We start from the raw sequence: 18307 nt of genomic DNA on the forward strand, positions 1-18307 counted from the left end.
AAGACAGACATCACTAAATATTAAACAGGTTTTAAAAAAGAAATGGTGTCAGAACAAGATTGCCATGGTCAAAAGAACACCTCTAGTATGCGTTATGAACTGCTAGAGTTGAAATTCAAAGGACCAGATCAGCAACTTGCCCACAGCAAAAATGAAAGAGCATCTCCGCTGAAATAACTGGAAGGGGCATAGCACAAAAACTCTAGGTAGGGGCTTGACACAGACTAGAAGAATCTCTGCTTTGTGAGAAACATTTAATTCAACACAATGAATTACAAGAGGACAGATTTACAGAATAATAACCATAACAGACTGTTCAAAAAGGAAAATAATTTTCACTGGCTGCAGTACCAGGTAAGGTTCCACAAAGAAATACCTGGCAGAGCAGCAGCAAAGTACAATTCAGTCTTCTTGCAGTACTCCAAATGAGCAATATCAAAGAATTTTGTATTTTCAAATCTTTAAGAAAAGAGTTAATATAGTATCAATCACTTTGGCATGGGATATTTTCAAGGAGCTTAAACCTATTCAGATCACTAAACTGAACTACTCCCAAAGGCTATTACTTTCCAGGTAATTCCCCTGGTCCCTTGCTGTCACTGCTAATCATTCCTACATGATAAAGGCTCTGGGAGCTACTTTCTTCCCCAAGTTTTGGGATACCAATAACTTGTACAATTGGTTAGTGGCACAGTATTTAATCCACCACTTCATACCATACTCTCAGCTGAGATGTCCACGCATGAATTATGCAATGGATACCCGAAGACTAAGACAGCTTTTGCATCTTAGTCAACACATTCTGCAAGCTGTAAACTCTCGTCTTCCTCCCCTCTCCATATCCTCCCTCCCCAGATAAATCCATTTTTAGCCACAAGTTACCCCAATATGCTCACAGATGTACTAGAAGAGACTGAGGAATCAATCAAGGTACCAATGGTGAAGCCAAATACTTATAAACACATTAAGGCAGGTTTCACATCATTTCATTTTTGGACACAAAATGCTGGTCACTTCACTGCACATGCAAATAAGAAAGATTTAATACTTAATAAAAAGCTTTAAATTCCTTTTTTAGATATCAATTATAGAAAAATCAACCTTTTTCCTTTCTTGTTTTAAAAGAGGTCAGAACATTACTGCACACAAAAGCAGATGTGTAGACACACCTATTGGAATGGATCCCCTTCCCTCCTCACACACAGAGACAGAGGTCGGGGTTCTTGGCACCAGAAGAGAAAGGAGGAAGTTTTCCTCATTGTCAGTCAGAAATGAGTCATCCTTCCATTCCGAGTTGAGAAGGCCCTTCTGACTGGACTTAAACCAAAACAAAATATACCACAGAGCGGGTATATTTATCTTCGAAAGTCTATTCGGCTACGCTTGGACATACACACGACTCCGTATCGCTGCCGTGCACGGCAGCACATTCGGTGTGGTGCTGGAACTAGCTAAAAACCGATTGCCATTGATGTAAGACCAATTCCTCAAGTGTAGCTTCCCCTACTTATCAAAACCTCAGGTGGAAGAGGCACTGGCAGTTTATCTCTGAGACTACACTTCCAAGACCAATGTGGTCTTGCGAGGAAAAGGAAATTCAGTGACCCAAATTGACACATGGAATGACAATCCACAACATAAAATGACCTCCCTACAGTCTGGTACAAACAGATAGCCTACAGCAGAGTAGCCAAGGAGTGAAACAGCATCTCTCACTTGTGTTAGAGAGAAGATTGTTTCTATGGGTCATTGTTAAAGGTATTTTGATAAAAAAGGCTTAAAAATGTGTCACCTATCACTGACCCACAACAGCAACAACAAAAAAAAAAAGGACAGGAAATTTGGTTCCTAGTGTTTTCCCTCCCACCATTTTATGTTCCTTTATTCCCTCCCACTTTTGCATTCCCGATTACCCTACCCCTTTAGAAAACGGAGGGGCAGTAGAGTTTAGTCAAGTTCCATCTTCAAAACTACCCAGCAATTAATGAGCCATCAGCTCCTCAACGTTTCCTGAAGCGTACATCAAAATGCTCACAGGTACAGTTGGATTGTTGGTGCAATTTACTCGGCAGACACTCTTGGCTTTGTAAATAGTTGTGCTGACCCTGCTGATAGGGTTTATACGGGGAATTCTTAGATGGAACTCCCTAGGAGAAAAAAAAAAAAAAAAAAAAAAGAGAGATTCTGTAAGTCAGTAAGAACTTTTTATATCTTTATAGCAAGTGATCCCTTAAAAGAATAAAGCATCCATTTCATTATCTCCTGGTTTTCACCTTCAGCAGACAGTTTGTTCTGGTTCTTTGCTGTTGCCAGACTTCTGCAGTAGAAAGGAATGCAAGATATTCACTATCCAAATAAAGCTACTCTTAGTGGTGTGGTAAAACAGGAAAATAGAGAGAGCCCAGATACCTAAGATGGCATCTCCCAAAGGCAACCAGATTTCATGTTATAATCAACCTTCCAGCTTGAAGGATTGCTTAACATAAGTCATCCTTCCTTTTACCTGAAACACAGCTGCCATTCCCTCCAAAGGACCTTTTCTTTTCTTCTGCTATTCATCCTAAAAATTCTTTTTTTTTTCCCCTCCACATTCTTGCTTCTTGTCTCACAGGCTCTGGAGTGAAGCACCCAGGGTACTGCCTATCCTATTTCAGTGACAGGAACACTAATTGTTTTTCTTAGGCTAACACTTAAAACGATCAAAAATTGAAATCAGCAAGTTCCATTTTCATCTCATCCCATGAGCTGCACTCACGATACACACAGTGCTCCTGGCTAGGGTTACATCAAAAGAACAGAGCAAGGAAAAACTCTGCTTTGTAGCACAGTGCACTGTCCCTACCTAGTGCAATACACAACATTTAAGGGAGCTCCTTTTGGTGCATCTTGACCTGGCTTTAGATATCTGTTTTTTTCTGCATCGCTATACAGTAATGATTCATTATTCAGAGCTATTTTGGTTTACGGGACAATAAAAAAAATTCTAGTTCCACCTTTAGAAAGTTCCACTGCACAAGTCAGACATGTACTTGAAAACAAGAAGCAAGTCCTTTGTGATACTTTTAAGGGATACACAATGTAAAAGCACATTTCTGTGAATCCTGTAGTTACTACTGTTACATTAGCTTAAACTCTTCAGATGTTTCCAGATTTTGAATATAAATGTTCTTCTGTTACTTTCAGTTTATAAATTCCCACCACGTATAAAGTTTTTTAGCAGCTTCCCTCTTTCGATGGTCAGGTTGTCTTTTTTTAACCTTTCACAAATATTATTTAAAAAATTCCACAAATGTGCCCTCTAATATACCCTGCAAGAAAATGTGTACTAAAAATGCAGAAGTGAGAGAAAAAGGCAGACGGGGGAGCAACTGAGTCTGTAAGACGGACCGTCCTTTCTGCCCAGTGTCCTCTTGCCTATCACAGGAAGTAATAAATAAATAAGTAGGGGGAAAAACTGACATCACAAACCAAATAATTTTCTAAGAACTGATCCACTTTCAAGATAGAATCTTTCAAGCACTTACCTACAGGCTCTGGTTACACCTTTAGCCCATCTGACACAGACATAAAGCCCAGAACACTCCATGACAACGCAAGCACTCGCCAGAAGTCACACACATCAAAATAACTTGATTTTTTCCCTGAAAGCGTGGCTACTACACCTTTAAAAGTGCATGTCAAAAAGCAAAGATTTGTCAGTATATACTAAGATTCCTTCTGAAAACATTTTTGCCTTTGACGAAGTACAGTTTTTAGGTGAGAAAGGCTGCTGTCACATTACCTGGACTATACGTTCTCCATCTCCTGGTCATGGTCCTGCTCCTCCTCCTCCTCTTCCTCTTCTCCTTCTTCCTCGCCCCCTTCTTTCTCTGAAGGAGCTTCCCCATCTCTCGCTATTTCCTCCACATGGGCAAGCATGTCAGCCATCAGGGCTTCCTCCAGCCTCTTCCTCACCTGCTGCACCAGTTCCTCTTGCTTCCTGCCCCAAATCAATGAACACTGACATCAATCCTCAAAGCCGCCTCTTTCAAGGAAAAGGAATCTTAAATCCCTCATACACAAGGCTGGGCAGACAAACATGGCTTTGAAAGACCCCTTTAAGAACTGCATTGTAAAAAATTACCTGGTATTATAAGTGAAGCTGAAAGAAACACTTCAAAAAGTTGTCTAATATTTTCTATTACAAGTCCTTACCATTGATTGTACCATTTTTAATTCTCGCTGAAATTTGCCTAATTTAACAGGTGATTTTTTTTCCTTTTTAATTCCTAGTCAGCCAACCCTGCTCAGATTTCCTAAAATGAGACTGGAGAAAATTATATTTCTGACCATTTCAATCTCTTTGCTCATTCTCCTTTTGAGTCACAACCTTAAATTTTACAGCTCCCTTTCTGTCAAAATCGTAGTAAAACAAAGAATTGATCAACAATCTGTGGCTCATGGGACTCCTATTTCATCTCAGCCACAGGAAATCATGCAGTTATAAACAGACAATTTTTCCTTGTCATTCATGTATAAATCAAGCACAAAAAAAGTCATCCTGTAATTCAAAAAGATTTATCAAACAGTCAAAACAATTACTACCTTTAAACGCTGTTAATGAATGCAAAGTAATGTGCTTTCAGGTTAGTGTCTTTAGTATATTCAGTTCTCTGTCAAGTGCTTAAAGCTGAATTTGACCAGACTTGATTTAGCAATATAATTCATTACTGAAAGCAAGCTATACCTAAATAAATTGCATCCTTGTTCGCTGCCACCACAGCAGTTAGTGCTTTTATTTGGTCCTGCACTGGCACAGAGTAAGGCGAAGAGAATCCAACCACATCACTCAGGACTTCTCCAGTCTCTTCTTTTCTTAGGGGTGCCTTAATCAAGGTTACTCAAATTCAGACACTGTTTTCAATAAAAGGAAATGTACTCTGACATGAAAAACAGATACGAACCTGAAACCTCAGAGTGTTAACTGAGCACGGTCAAAATAAAAACGTAATGGCCTTTAAGGACATGCCTGCACGAGAGCAGCTTCGTGTAACTTTTTTTTCTACTCTACTGATACAGAAGCATTCAAATTAATTCAGCAAGCCATAGTGCTCCATCAGACATTTAAACTTACCATTAAAAAAACAAAAGGGGGTACTGTTTTACCACAAGAAACCTTGTTCCAAGACAGTAAGTGATATTTCTAGTTAATACCTAATATCTTCATCTGTCACCATAAATGCTTTGCAAAGTGGCTGTGAGGTGTTTAGCCAAACTCCAGGATTCTTCTCTACGGCCGCAGACAGCTGTCCGGTGATGGGCATAGTGCTAGTGTGCAGAGCACTAGCTATAGCAGAGAGAAGGGTTTCATCAGTGCAACCAGGTCCAACCCCTGCAAGTGGGAGGAAAGCAATAATCAACATTGTACAATACAAAGAACAGCAAATCAGGACAGCAGGTATTATTTAAATTTTAATGGCAAAGCACATACTGTCATTTAGAAATCTAATGCAACATAAATCTCAGTCCTCAACACTTCTAACAGCACCTGTACAACTTTCTCCAAGATTATTTAAACCTAGATCAATTCCTCATTCTGTTACACAAAAAACCGCCAAATTGGGAATGGAAGCTGTTTCCATTCTGCTTCTGGAAAATGAACAACAACAGAAAAAAAAAAAAAAAAAAGAGTCAAGCAGCTTTGCTTCAGTATCCCATGCAGATGAAGGGCACCGAACCTCCCAAGTCAGAGTACCAACAGTTCCTGCTGAAGCAGGAATGGTCCACAGCACTGAGGAGCACTAGAGAACAAGGAGGTCAAACACAAAACCTTCAGATCACCACTGACTGGTATCAAAATGCCACCCCTGGAGTTAAGGGCAGACTCCAATTACCTTGTAAACCTTTTGGAAGGTCCATTGTTTTCACCAGCTCCTCTGCAATGTCAAAAGCATTCAGTCCACTTAATTTCTTCTCCCAGAAGAGCTGACATCAAAGAAAGTGTTTATTGGCACAAAACAGAGAAATGGACTTGACAACTACACAAAGCACCTGCTTACTATCAAAAGAGGGAAGAACACTGCTGCAAACAACTTTATATTGGATTTACTATAGAAGGGGTCTGCCTGTCTGATAGCAGGGAGCACTCCTCATTGCCAGTCAGTCCCACAACAACTCTGTCCTGATCTGCTGCCTTGAAAAAGGCTTTCTTTTCTTCCAGAGACTGGTACTTTCACTGCTTCTGAAGCAGAACAGCAAGGCAAAGCTTGCTGGCTTTCATCTAAGCACACATAGTGTGGGACAGACTTTTTTACACTCCTATTCCTCTCTTGCTGTCTCACATATACCACAGAAGTTAAGGATGAAAGAATTGTATCCAAGCTCTTTCCAAGGTAAAGCATTATATTATTCCTCTCCAGCAGTTTCTCACGAGAACAACTATGTCTAGTCCTTTACTGTATTTTGAATCATCGGTCCTCCTCAAGCTTGAGAACACATGAATCCATGGTTTGGTGGAAAGTCAGATACTATATCCAGATACACCTTCAACTCTCAGTATTCATTGATTCCCTGGAGTACCATTTGTCTTGCAAGAAAGCAATTTTATCTAGATTTTGATAAACTAAGAATTTACCCCAAACAGTCCACACATGTCCCCTTTTTATGCCTGTCGAAATCTGAGTGCAACTGAACTCACGTTACTTTTCCAATTGCCAGCTCCCAACAAGGGGAACAAAGACAGTCACAGCCAAAACACACAGGCTGGATATTCTCCAGCCTATGACTTTCCCATTGGTGAATTTTAGGTCAGTGCATAATGGGACTTGCACTGCTTTCACATTTTGAAGAAACATCTGAAGGCTGCTGACCAGAAGTTAAAACATACAACAGTCCAGTAAAATATTTTAAAGTTTTAATTTAACAGACTCTTAGATGTATAATGCAGAGAAAGAACAAGTCTGCCCTATCCTGTGCTACATAATAGAAAATGAAATATATAAACCAATATGTGTATATTTTTATATATACAGCATATATATATTTTTATATATACACATATATACCTAAAAACCTTTTCAGAAAACAGACTCCAATGTTGTCATAGAAAGGGAAAAGGATTACATAAGGGAAGCACAAGCAGAGTCTAGGAAGCTGCATTACAACAAGTGGTAATGTAGGTCTGATCACCGCACCCTTGTGTAGCGGGGCTGATCTCTGCTGTCTAACAGACTGCACTCACACATCCATCAATCTCTTCCACAACAGGATGCAAATCTCTATCCAGCTCAGTGTTTTGCATATCAGCGTCCTATCTTTAGCGTCCTCTCTTGTCTAAACTAGTTAAGGGGTTTATAGTAATAGCAACAACACTATGAACACACATGCCCTGCTTCCTTAGGAAACCATGCTAAAAGCCCACCAACCTGTTTAAAAAACCAAACAAAACCAACAAAAAGCCCCAACCAACCAACCAAACCATCCGATTCCATTTCAAATAGAACCTCTCTCACTTCAGAAAGGTAGTTTTTAAGTTTGCAGAAAAGATTTTCAGTGTGAGAGGTGGGTACTTTATAAGGTATTTTTAAATTTTATTGAAAACACTTTCCCTCTTGGGATGATATATTTCAATTCCGCCAGACCTCCAAGAGTTTAAAATATACTGATAATTGATACCGATGACTGCATCCAAACAGACTAATGAAGCTGAACATCTAGTTTGCCAAAAGGTGTAAAGATGGACTCACTACAGGAAAAGATTCACAGAATCCCTGGTGTGAGCTCTGGAGGCAACCGGCTATCAACTCTAGGTAATATTAATGAAATTAGAATGCCTTCCAAAGGCTGCTTTGAACAGATAGATTATTTTGCCAGTGCCCAACTTCAAAGCCACACTTGTCCTAAGCACACTTTTCACATCCTTTCACTACATGAAATTAAGCCAAAACATTTTAATTTTGGTGTATTCTCTTGTTTGCAAATACACAAATTGATAAGAAAAACACTTTCATTCTGTATTAATAATGACATTCCAAGTGAATTTATGACCTTATTCATACGGGTAGAGTTAACTACTAATGATACATGCATCTGAAAAACAGGCCCGTGCAGGGGGTACAGTCCCTTGCACTACATCACAAACACCACGTTGTATGCGGTCTGTACAGGAAGAAGGATTTCTTGAAACACAATTCTTATACAATTGGAACATTTGACAGTGATTCTAATTACAATGCAAATGTCCCCTAGAGCGGTTATGACATTTGTCTAAATTTGTAGATAATACTTAATTTCAGCATTAAGGAAATGAAGGCTTAACTACAACATAATTGTAATCTAAACAAAGGTTGGAGTCTAGTTATACAGACAGCAAATTAACTATGTATTGGAAATGGGTTGTGTTCCGATTTTAGAAGCTGGGAGCACTGTAAATTTTTGTTTCTGAAATATCAGAGACTTCAAATTGCCACGGACTATTTGTTCAGCATCGCAAAATTTAAGTGGTTTAATTTGTCACCCTCCCAGCAGCAAAACAAGGAGCTGCTCAGTTCTGGAGAAGAAGCTACTGAGCTGCAAGCCTTACCTGCCGGGGCTGGTCCACAGCTTTCTGAGGATCACTCTTCACCTTATTGCTGGGATGGTTTGTGATCTTTGTGACAGGTTGTTTGAATATGGAGGCTGTCTGTCGGACAGGCAGTGCTGTGTTCAAATCAGGCTTACCCTAAAAATTTCAAACAAAAGGAGGGGAAAAAAACGCACAAAAATATTTTCAATTTGCTAAAATGCTACTATAGCCATAAAGATGTACAGCAGGGAAAAGAAGAGTTCACGGACTAGAAAACTTGTCTGATCTCAAGCTACATAGCTTAGACTGCTAAAAATGCATAACTACACTCAAATCTCGCCTTAGACGTATCAAAACTAAAGTAAGTTTTCCACTCTTTCACATTCTACTTGACATACTAGCCTCCTCTCATTCTAGTTTATACACATTGGTTTTATCCCAATTTTGAAAGGATTCAGGAGTCAGAACACAAAGCTTGCACTTTGACAAGCCACCTGTAGATCACTAAACCAGAAGATTTTCATACAGTGTTTGTAATAATTAGAAAGATTATGATGTGGGATTTAGAGACTGATTTGTGAATCCAGAAACCATTCTAAACGTTCTGTTTAAATCCAGTTGTGGACACTAGATAAACAAATCAATATAGCTGGAACCTTGATTGCTTCTTTTTACCTTCAGTTCTTGACAAAACTCAGTTTTTAAATGGAGCTCATAACAATCAAGTTTTCACTACACGACTGCATTTTATGTTAGCGGAAACACAGGAAGACTGTTCCTTGTTCCAGAGATCTAACATGCAAGTCTTGAAATGGCTGTAGGACATACTTTGTTCTTGAGGATGCAGACACCGCGTCTGCTTAACCTATTTATTCATGAGATGTAGAAAAGATGCGTTCAGGACAAATATCATTCTGAATCATCTGTGTACTAATCCATTTCTAAGCCGGTGATAACTATTCGTACATTTATTGAAAGGTTCAGGCAGAATTTTTAGCCTATGAGATGTGTGTTAGCTGCTGGTCTCTGCAGCAAGACACGTTTCTTTTGGAATATCTCTACAGCACCTAGCACTAAGTAAATGTTCCAATCACTTTGATGGTGATTCTTGACTCACTGTCATATTTAGAAAATAAGCATTATGCTATTTTCCACATTTAATGTTTAGGTGCATAGACATAAGCTTTTGGGTTCTGAAAAAGCTTTTAGCATCCAGTGAAGATACTCAAGAATGACTTGAGCCAATCTATCCAGACAGGCTGTATACCAATGGCACTGCAATACCGACTAAACCTTAACAATCAAAATTAGCAGGTGCCAAACACAGGACTCTTATTTTGTTCTACAAATAGGTCTCGCCATCCTCTTGTCTCTTCACCTTTTTGCCCAAAACGCATCTCCTCCTTAGATCAATTCCAAAGCTGATACACCAGCATGGCCTAGCGACAGCTCCCGGGAGTCGCTCGTGGGAGACTGCGTTACCTCCTCATCCCTGCTGCCCTATGCCACTCTTCCATTTTCCCCTAAACCAAATGCCAGAGCAGAGAAGAGCTGCTGCACAGCCACAGGAGTCGGCTGGAGATTTGGGGCTCTGAGGAGATTGTGGTGGAGAAGGCGATCTCACACATGAAGGAGGGGAAGAGAGAAAGATGCCAGCCCTCTCTCCACGCACTCCATACAGAAGATTTAGCAGTACTGCAATATTCTTCCATGGTATCAGTATGCTGGAAGAATCACTGAATTGCAGTATTTTTCTGACACCCCATAACAGAGATGTCATACAACTCCAGTTTCATACATTAATTACAAAACGTTTAGTTTTCACGCCATCACAGGTATTGTTCTGAGAGGGAGCCTGGCCAATACAATAGCAGACAGAAAGGGGAAAGCTGCCACTGCATCTTAGTCTTACTTTGGCTTGGTTGGAACAGTCATAGCGCATCCTCTGTCTGTTCTTGTTCATTTTATTCATCAACATTTTTCCCGTGCGGAAGTCAAAACTGCTCAGGTCCATCGAGCTCCCCAGGTAGCGTGCCAGCTGGGGCTTGCTTCGGAACTTTTTACCGCTTGGGCTGAAAAAAAAAACCCCAACAAACCACAGAAGAGAAACAAGGAGGGAAATTAAAATCCTCTGGACTTCAATACCAGTGCTCGCTGCAACTCAGGAGAGGCAAGTTTTACTTCCTTCATGAAAAACAATGTGTGCTGAACTTCCAAGAATGAAGGTCACATCAAACTCTAAATGGATATTTTCATATCAACTCTTTCACGCAACTACTGTGGAAGAGACAAATTAAGTGCAGACCACGTTAAAATGTTTTTATATGTAAAGAGGAAGATTCAGACCAGGTATAAGTGAACATGGCATAATTCACGCAATAACCGACATGCGAGATATCAGCACAGATATCACTGTATTTATCACTCGGTTGTCTCAAATAATAAATGCCCATTTTCAAGCATAATTTCTTCTCCCAGGAGTGTTATGTTTGACTAGCACCACAAACATTTCCTTGGATTCCCCTCCTTCCCCTGCCTTGAGTAGCAATTTGGGTTTGATTACAAGTCTTTGTTAGCATTCTGAACACTTCAGGATGACACAGTAGCAAGGAGAAAGAACAGGAATTAACTGCTGAGAAGCTGCAAAGCAAAGAATTACAAAGCTTAAGGATGCAAAGATAAAAGGTCAAAACCTTGGAAAACATTCCATTAATGGCAAAACAGAAGGGAGATTCTTTTTAAACACCTGGTTTCAGATGAAAGACTACAACCTGGCAAGCAGGCGCAAATTACTCCAATTCCTCATTGTTGTTGTTTTGTTTTTAAATAATATAACCTTTTGCACTACAAAGAGCACTGCTAGGTAAGCTTTTATTTTTTTATGCATAAAGCAAAAATAAGTCAATGTGTTATGACTGCTGTCTAGAACTACGCAGACAGTAAGCACAAAGTATTCTTCACTTCTCATGCAGCATCATAACAACACCTCTTTGTTCCTTTAAATTCTCTCATTTCTGGTTTTCTGTAGCTTGCATATTCAATCTTAATACCCATCTGGTGGCTCACTCCACATAGATCCATCATATTACACACAGGTTAGTTGGGTGAAAGGCATTTTAAGACCAAAAATACCACCCCCCGCATTTACTCATTTTCTTATTTTAAAGAGCAGTTAGCAGTGTTAGAACATTTTTGTTTTTTCCAGCCATATTGCATGGAAGCGTGGTGATCTCTTCCCTAGCCTACAAATACCCTCCGCTCTCAATGTCCCAAGGATCTCATTTAGAAGGTATAAGGTGACGTCCCAGTGAGACCTCACTAACAGGTGGTGTCACCCGTGAGTTCAACAATTCAATTCAAAGCAACGTCACAATATCCAAGCATTGAATTTGAGATGACTAGAAGCAGTGCCTCCATATTAGAAGTCTCTATTTCTTCTACTGCGAAGTGGTATCAATGCAACTTATATCTGCTGGAGACAGGTATACCTGCCAATGAGGTTCAAATGCTTTCTGAGGACAGCTAGAGCTCTGTGATTAAGAGCTGTTACCTTCTGTTATTCCTGAAGCCAGAAATGCAGGCTACTTGTTGCAAGGTTTCTACCTGAAGGCCAAGAATAACTTGAAATAATAAACTTGTCACAGAATGAGAGGTAAGAAGTATTACTAACTATTTCAGCAGCACAGACCCCACTCTACCGCAGTGGTGGTGTTCACACTGGTAAGATACTAAAAAACTTTCTAGGGTCTTCTCAAAGGGAAAAAAGCTCAAAGGAAAAAGCCTCTTTTCAACACATTATCTGCCTCCCTAAAGCCTTTATTAGGGGAAAGGTCAGAAAAAATAGCGTAAGTATAGAATTTCTAGCATGGGACAGTGGCAAACCAATTAGTCCAAGTCAGACTGTGCATGCAAAGAAAAAAAAAAAAAAAAGATTAAAAAAAACCCAGAAAGAACCAAAGTATTAAAAGCTCTCCAAAAACTGAGAGACAAGGTTAATAAGAATTATACTAAACACGAAATCTGAAAAAGGTCCCTCAAAGGACTTATGACTGAAAAGCTGTGGTCATCCCCCACAAAGCATCTGCTTAGGAAGCTCCTGGCCCCGATCGCTCCCGAGCTGCTTATCCTGCCCTGGATCTGCTCAAGCACGAAAGCGTTCATGCGAATGCACAGTTAACCAGATGGGGAAAATAATGCATCTTTAGAGGGTAGGGAAAAGGGGAGGAAACACTTTATCACTGGTTATTCCTCAGCTGGACCAGTTCACTATGGAGCTGCACAAACACTCAGGCCAGAAGATGACACAGCGTAGGAATAAGTACACAGGAACAGACTAAGTCCAGACTCAAATTCAAAACCACTTTTTCAAAATATAAAGGGAGTTATATGCCTCAATCCAGGACGAGGAATAGCCAACTCCAGCAGCTTTTAGGCCAGAGTCATTGCTGCCATCAGTGAAGCCAAGAAGAGAAACTCCTACTGTATGAAGAATATGACACTGCTTCCTCTTCCAAGATCCACAGCTCCAATTTACAGTTTAGTGTCTTAGTAATTTTAAAACAAATACATTACAGTGAATTGTGCCCTTAAAAGCGCAGCATAACTTCCAGAACAGAGACAGTATTTTAAATTAACATGGCCCTTCAGATTTTTTCTTTAGTATGTGTTCTAGTAATTTTGCAATGGATTTGAAAAGCTTCTTAAAGTCTGCATATGTCTAAAAAAACCCACCTGAAATGACTCAGAGTCCTGTCTCTTCCTGGGGAAGCTTGGCCCAAAGGAAAAGCACTGAAATGTTCAGAAGAAAAACTTTTATTCTGATTATGTCTTTAAAAAGGCAATACCATAGCATGCTTCTCTGGAACAACGGCAGACTACAAAGCTGTAGTCTGGAACAAAGCTACAACTCAAAGCTGACAGTAAACTTGCTCAGTAAACACAGACAGAAAGGAAGCGGCTGGTGTGCTCTGGAGCTCCTGGGGTACCTCTGGCAGGAGCATCCTTGGTAGGATACAGCCACTGAGGGCACCTACAGACACCCGAGAGGGTCAAAGGAGGGGGAAGACAGCCAAAAAACCACAAAACTTGAGCAGCGTGATCACTTGCTGCACATCATAAGGCACAGAAACAGCAAACCAACATTTATGAAATCTGAACGTCGTTAAAATGCTTGTGCACCCTTTAAATGTCACAAAATATGAAATTTATCTCCTTCCGCTCCAGAGCAAAAGCTTTGCTCCGCACTCCTGTTTTCGATATACAAAGATTTTTGAAGAGACCCAGAAGACAGACATCTTGGTACAAAGCTGCCAAACCCAACCCCTTCTAAATAATAGAGCAGGCGCTGATACTGTGAGCATGCCGGACTTGGTTCCTGAATTAAGGCCTTTCACACTTCACCACGTTACAAAAAGCAAGGCAACCACAAAGTTGCAAACGATTTTACATGCTTGTCCATCAAAAGCTCCAACGCATTATCTGCTTGCACAGCTTGCCTTGGCGCTAACAAAATGAACCTGAAGAGGACAGAGGGGTGCTAGGACCAAACCCAAACCATCCTCAGCTGTTATTCCCAGACTTTTTGGGCACGGATTAAGCTGAATGCTTTGGCAGCCTATTGAAGGGCCAGGCCTGCCAGGTGCCCGCTGCTCTCATGCGGAGCTCACCCTTTGTTTCCTGCCGCATATTCTTAAGGAGAGACCGACTGTAAGCCCAGGCCCTCTCCCCTCCTCCTCCTCCCTCATTACACAAGTCTCCTCCCCTCCGTTCTCCCCATTTAGCCTACGCAGGATGTGCACAACTTCGAAAGCAAGGGACAAAAGACAAAAAACCCACAACACCCCTGAACAAACGCAGGCATCACCTGCCTTTTAAAGAAATGGAGAAGGGAATAACCCAGGTAAAAAGGATGATCAATAAATAGCATATGCCCAAAGCCTCATTTCCTTGGTGTGTGGGGGTGACGGGTATAATGCAAAATGTTTTTCCTTCTCGCTTTCAACCATGCTCCCTCCTGCACGGAGAGCTGGGGCTCACAGCCCACCCCGGACTCCCTCTGCCGCACTTCTCTCCCCAGCTGTGCTCCAGGCAAAGGCTGCGGCCGGGGGCCCTTTGGGTGCTGTGAGCCCCCTGACACCACTTCCTAGGAGAGACACGCACCCTGGGACACCTCATGCTCTGCCTCCATTAGTCCCCCTCTCACATCATCTCCATGTTATCCCCGGTCGCAGCATCTGCACCAAGTTCTGCCTCGGTAGTCCCACACCCCAAGAACTCCGTTATCCTGGGACAGGCTAGCACAGACATCTCACAGCTTTCACCAGCGCACATAAAAACCACCGGTGAACTCCTCCAGCTGCCGGAACCTATCCCACATCTTCACACATCCACGCAGCAGCATCTCCCCATCCCTCTGCAAACAGGTGCCCTCAGCTCTGCACAGAGCACCCACAGGGAATCAAAGCTGTCCCTTGCCACTACAACTGTCCCAAACGATATTTACGTGCACAGGGAGGCCCCGCACCACTGTGTAAGGGATGCTCCCTGCCTCACAGGGCAACGGGGTTGTCTTTGTTCAGTAACTTGGGCTCCGACCACAAAAAAATCCAAAACTCCAAACCAAAAAAAAAACCAACCCCACCACCCAACAAAAAACCTCCCCAAACCAACTTTGATACACACAATGCACAAAAAACCTCTCAAATTTCCAGAAGCACCCCACCGCAAAACAAGAACCTGAAGAGTGGCAGTCCCGTAACACAGGAATGAGCCCGAACATAACCAGCCGTTTTTAGAAGGCTCATCTCAAGCATCCCTGGGGGAGCTGTGCATAAAATAGAACGACTGAGGAAGAGCAAAGTATGGTCTCAGTAAAAGCATTCTAGCATCCTCCTCCACACTTTTTTTGGGGGACACCCCCCCCCCCCCCCTAGAGACCAAAATATACTTGGGAGAGGGAGGGTGTTAAAAACATTTTCTTCAACTTTTTACATAGCTGCTGCACAGGTAATTCATAACAAAATAAGCTTCACCCAAGAGTTCTGTTCAGTTTTCCAGAACAGTGATGCTGCCAACTCCTTGAAGCAGAGATGAGCAGCAATCCCAAACTTCTCAGACACTTGGTCATCAAACCTTCAGCAGAAAAATACTATGAAGAAAAGCCACACAAAGCAGCACTAAATTCTCCTTCCCCTAGGTGAGAACACTGAATTTGAGGAGAGCCTTTGTAGCCAAAACTCTCTCAAAGACAACCCATCACTTTCATAAAATCCCTGATACGCTTCCCTTCCTGAAATCCTGCATCATTCCTGCTCACTCCGAATTTGGCCCACAAGCTCAACACCCTCTTGAGCTTCCCTACTTTTACGCCACAGGCAGATGAGAGAATCCACTCCAGCTAAAAAATTGCTGCACAATCAACAGCTGCTAAGCATGAGGTTGTAAGACTCTTTCTAAAAATCTGCCCAGGGACTTACACCTCGAGTGGAGTTTAATTTCCAGCCAGCAACCGGCTCGCACAGACTCACATCTCACAGGCTGAACGTACTCGGCACAATCCATTCATCTTGTTGCCCAAAACAGAACTCATATTCGACAGAAACCTTCATGCAGAAGGCACGTGCTGCTAGTGCTTAGGGTTTCTAAAGGAAATCTCCAAACAGAAAGCACAGGAGCCCTAAACAATGGTTTCGAAAAAGGAGTAACTGCCACTCGGCTCAGCATTAATTCCCAAGGCAGGTGATTGCAGAGGAGAGTGCTCGTTTCCAAACTGTGCGTGCAATTTTCCACAAACACTTACTGCATCTGTACATTCAGGGTAGCCAGACCAAAAAAAAAAAAAAATCATCCAGGTAAACAACAGGCAGAAATAGCACAGGTATTAATAAATTGCCACACTTCTATTTTCCACTCTGAGGTAATGCAAAACGCAACAGTAACCAAAAATGAGTGCAGCAGGGCCCTATCATACCTTTGATCTCTGTCCAAACTGATATAAAGGGAAAATCCATTAAAACTTGGGAATAAAAATATGCTACTTATCCTCTCTCCCCCTCTTTTTTAAGTTCAGCTCTGAGACCACAACTTTACAAATAAAGTTCTTGGAGAAACAGGGATCTTTTAAGCTTTCAGCTGCACCTCCTCTAGCTGCTGCTGGCGGTCTTGTCTTCTCCCTGCAGACTCCAAGCTGCAGCCCTGGAGCCGGCACTTCCAGCTCTAAGCTCTCGAGGATGATATTTGCTGGCTCACTCACCACCTCGCACAGCACGCTTTTCTCACAGCTATAATCTGATTTAAAAAAAAAAAAAAAGAAACCTAACACGTGCAGAAAGTTGATCACAAACATTTTGCTGACAAGAAAGGCCAGATAAGGACACCTGGATAACTTCTGCTATGCTCTTCCAGCTCCTGACGGACCTGAGTTTCGCACGTCAGCTCGTGGGTGCGCTGAGGCTGCCTCTTATGAGTGCAGGAAGGATCCATATGGCCCACCTACAGCCATATGAGACACATATTGATATTAATAGAAATCCTTCAGGCAGAGCAAGCAGCTCCCCAGCCATATGCTTCCCCCAACAGCAATACTCAAGAGGATAACGCATCCTAAGCCCTGGACTCTCGTCTACAGCAACAGCCATCACTGCAGGCAGACAAATGCTTCTTTCTTCACCCTACCCCAAATTCCTTAATACACAGAAAAAGCAGCAGCAAAGAGCCCCAAGGCGGCAGGCAACAACTCTCACCGGTACCCCTGCTACTTTGCAAACACCTTATTTATTTGACACCAACAAAAATTAACAGTATTTGCTAGGCATAAGCCACTGTGAACAGACGAACGGGGTTCCCCAAAGGCCACCGCCCCGTTCCACGGTGCTCATCACCTCACGGCAGGTCGCTGACGGCAAGGCGGGGCGGTGGCAGAGGCCCCCGGGACCCCAGAGCACTCCCCTACGGTACCCGTTAGCACAGCTGCTCCTGCCACCCAGTACCGCCAGCCCCCCGGCACATCCACCTGTAGCGACAGACGGGGCCAGCGCCTTCCCCGGTGTCCCGGCCCGGCCTCCCACCGGGCGGGCGTCTCCTCCCGGCATCCCGCCGCAAGGAAGCGCGGCCCGAGCCCCTCTCAGGCCCGACGCAGAGGCTCCGCGGCCCGGCTGAGCGCTCCCACCTCTTCCGCTCCATCGCGGCCCAGCCCGGCCCGCGGCCGCTCCCTCCTGGCTCCGGCCGCCGGCGGCTCTTCCCGGCCTCAGAGCTCTCCTCCCGCCGGCGGCTGTTCCGCGCTCCGGCCGATCACCACACCCCCCGCCGCCGCCGCGGCGACGCTGGCTCCTGCTCCCCCCCCCCCCGGGAGGCGGCGCTGCGGACGCGGCCCGTCCCGCTCCCGCCCGCCGCCCTCCCCGAGCGCGGCCTCCGCCGCCGCGGGCGCCCGCCGGGCCCTGGCGTCGCTCCGCGCTCCGCCGCGCTGCAGCCCTCCCGCCTTCTCCACGCCGAAGGCGGCCGCTTCGCTCCGCCCGCCCCCGCGGTTCCGCTCCCGCCCATTCCACACCGCGCCTGGATCCCTCCGCCCGCGCACGCCGGCATATAGTCCCGCCCCTCCGCCCCGCGCGGCGGGAAGTCTGCCTCGCCGCCCTACTCTCGGCTCCCACGCGGAGCCCCCCGGCCCGCTCCCCAAGATAGCCTCCGCCCCGGCCCGACCTTACCCCAGCGCCGGGCGCCTCGGCCCCCCGCGGTGTCCCGGCAGCGCCGCTTTGGGCATCTTCCCCCGCG

At 43.6% G+C, this 18307-nt stretch overlaps 1 protein-coding gene across 4 annotated transcripts; it reads right to left on the minus strand.

Annotated features, from left to right (window-relative positions):
• Positions 1–240: 240 nt before the first annotated feature.
• MBD3 (methyl-CpG binding domain protein 3) lies at positions 241–18307 on the minus strand. 4 transcript variants are annotated; one of them, XM_054805370.1, is made up of 8 exons: positions 18241–18307; positions 13274–13330; positions 10455–10614; positions 8561–8698; positions 5874–5964; positions 5194–5371; positions 3782–3979; positions 241–2147 (listed from the first exon to the last, which is right to left on the minus strand). In XM_054805370.1, exons 1-7 carry the CDS (start codon positions 18294–18296, stop codon positions 3787–3789), a joined length of 873 nt encoding a protein of 290 aa, XP_054661345.1. In that variant the 5' UTR covers positions 18297–18307; the 3' UTR covers positions 241–2147; positions 3782–3786. The 4 variants fall into 4 exon arrangements, with proteins under 4 accessions (XP_054661345.1, XP_054661346.1, XP_054661349.1 ...); XM_054805371.1 differs by lacking the exon at positions 18241–18307 and adding an exon at positions 17709–17983; XM_054805374.1 differs by lacking the exon at positions 18241–18307 and adding an exon at positions 17553–17701.

Source organism: Grus americana, chromosome 28, assembly GCF_028858705.1.
Source record: "Grus americana isolate bGruAme1 chromosome 28, bGruAme1.mat, whole genome shotgun sequence".
NCBI lineage: Eukaryota > Metazoa > Chordata > Aves > Gruiformes > Gruidae > Grus > Grus americana.